At 49.7% G+C, this 1,868-nt stretch overlaps 1 protein-coding gene across 1 annotated transcript in view; it reads left to right on the top strand.

The window, feature by feature from the left end:
- Window positions 1-898, top strand: part of LOC119317265 (vesicle-associated protein 1-2-like) — a 3,358-nt gene extending 2,460 nt beyond the window's left edge. Inside the window, exons 7-8 of the mRNA XM_037591696.1 lie at window positions 61-141; window positions 433-898. Coding sequence (XP_037447593.1) covers window positions 61-141; window positions 433-540 — 189 coding nt within the window. The 3' untranslated portion in view covers window positions 541-898. The remainder of the gene's footprint in view (window positions 1-60; window positions 142-432) is intronic.
- Window positions 899-1,868: the final 970 nt, after the last annotated feature.

The following is a 1,868-nucleotide window of genomic DNA, read 5'->3' as shown; positions in this document are numbered from 1 at the left end:
GATGTTGCCCGGTGATGCCAAAGAACAACACATTGATCTCGTTTATTTATATCTGTGCAGCCCTTGGCTTTAATTTTGAAGTTGATGAAGGAGGAGAAGAATTTTGCCGTTCAAGAGAACAATAAGCTTCGAGAGGAACTGGTTAGTGGGTTATACCTGATACTGATAATTCTACCTAGCTTTGTAGTAAAAATATTCACTCGTTGCTTTTACATTGCCTAAACATGGTTTTGGATTTGCGCTTTGTGTCTTCAAGTACTATTGCATTTCATGATCTCAACAAGTGCAGAACTCTGCACCTATTTCCTGATATTTACGTTTTCATTACTTCTCTGCTACATCGTTTTCTGCAGTCCAGTGAGATCTCAATTCCGGCGTACAGTTTAGTTCCATATTGACAAAGTTTATTGTTTCATTTATTGAATTTTACAGCGTCTCCTAAGACGGGAAATCAGCAGGCAGAATGTCGGTTTCTCGCTACTTTTCGTACTCGTGGCCGCTATTCTGGGCGTCCTCCTAGGCTTTTTCATGAAGAGATGAGATTCTGTAACCATGCAGGCCGTTTCAGTTCTCTGTCAAGACCTGAATACGATACGTGCTCTCGGTCTTGTTAGCCATATGTACAACCCATGGCCTCTTATCTTTGTATCTGATGCCTCTTGTAATTTTTTTAATTCATATTAGCTGCTATAGTCAGTCAATAAGTCATCTATCGCCCTAAGCTCTCGGTATTTGTTAGATTTGTTAGAGAATATGTTTCCGTAGCATCTCAAACTCCTTTCCTTCTCCTACTCAAACTCCTTGTAATATTCCTTGTACTCCAAGCTTGGCTTCGGCCGCATCAATCAATATAAACAGAACCGCGGCTCCCCTCGAGGGAGTAGGAACGCTTATTATCTTTCATGGTAATCAGAGCCACCTCTTCTCCTACATCTAGCCACAAATCAAAACCCTAGAACCACATATCATCGTCTCCATGGCTTCTTCGTCCGGCGTCGGCCTCAACCTCGGATCGCCGCCATCTGAGAAGCTAGCAAGAGGAAACTTCATCCTCTGGAAGACCCAGGTGCTCCCAGCCCTGCGAGGTGCGCAGGTAACCGGGCTCCTGGACAACTCTGACGCCGCTCCACCCAAGACTGTGGAGATCACGAAGGCGGACAAGAGGACGGCCCTCGAGCCGAACCCTCTGTACGGGCCCTGGATCGCCAAAGACCAGCAGGTCCTGTCATATCTTCTCAACTCCATGTCTCCAGAAATCCTTGCGCAAGTCGTCGGGAAGGACTCCACCTATGAGCTCTGGACGACGGTGAACAATCTCTTCGCCTCGCAATCATAGTCCCGGATCACCAATCTAAGGATCGCGATCACCAATACCAAGAAGGGCACAATGTCGAGCTCGGCGTATATGGCGAAGATGAAAAGCCTTGGGGATGAACTAGCTGCCGCTGGTCGTCCCGTCTCTGATCCGGAGATGGTGGACTACATACTCGCAGGACTCGACCGCGACTACGACTCCGTGGTGGCGGCGATCGGCGCTGTCAAGAACACAATCACCGCCGATGACCTCTTCGCTCAGATCTCCGCCTTTGATCAGAGGATGGAGATGCTGGGAGACTCGTCTTCAGGCGGGTTTCATTCATCTGCCAACGCCGTCTACAGAGGCCGCGGCCAGTCCCGTGGTAGATCCCGTGGGCGAGGAGGAAGAGGGCGCGGCCGCGGTGACCGCGGTGACCGCGGTGACCGCCAGCCTTCTCCTGCAAATAGAGGCGGCGGATTCAGAGGACGCCCTCGACAGCAACAGCAACAGCAGGTACGCGAGCAGCAGCATGACTATCCTGAGTGCCAGATATGCTATAGACATCATCCAG

The sequence above is a fragment of the Triticum dicoccoides genome, chromosome 6A (genome assembly GCF_002162155.2).
Source record: "Triticum dicoccoides isolate Atlit2015 ecotype Zavitan chromosome 6A, WEW_v2.0, whole genome shotgun sequence".
Classification (NCBI taxonomy): Eukaryota; Viridiplantae; Streptophyta; class Magnoliopsida; order Poales; family Poaceae; genus Triticum; species Triticum dicoccoides.
The sequence above is the reverse complement of the archived record's forward strand: the minus strand, read 5'-3'. Positions and strand labels throughout refer to the sequence as shown.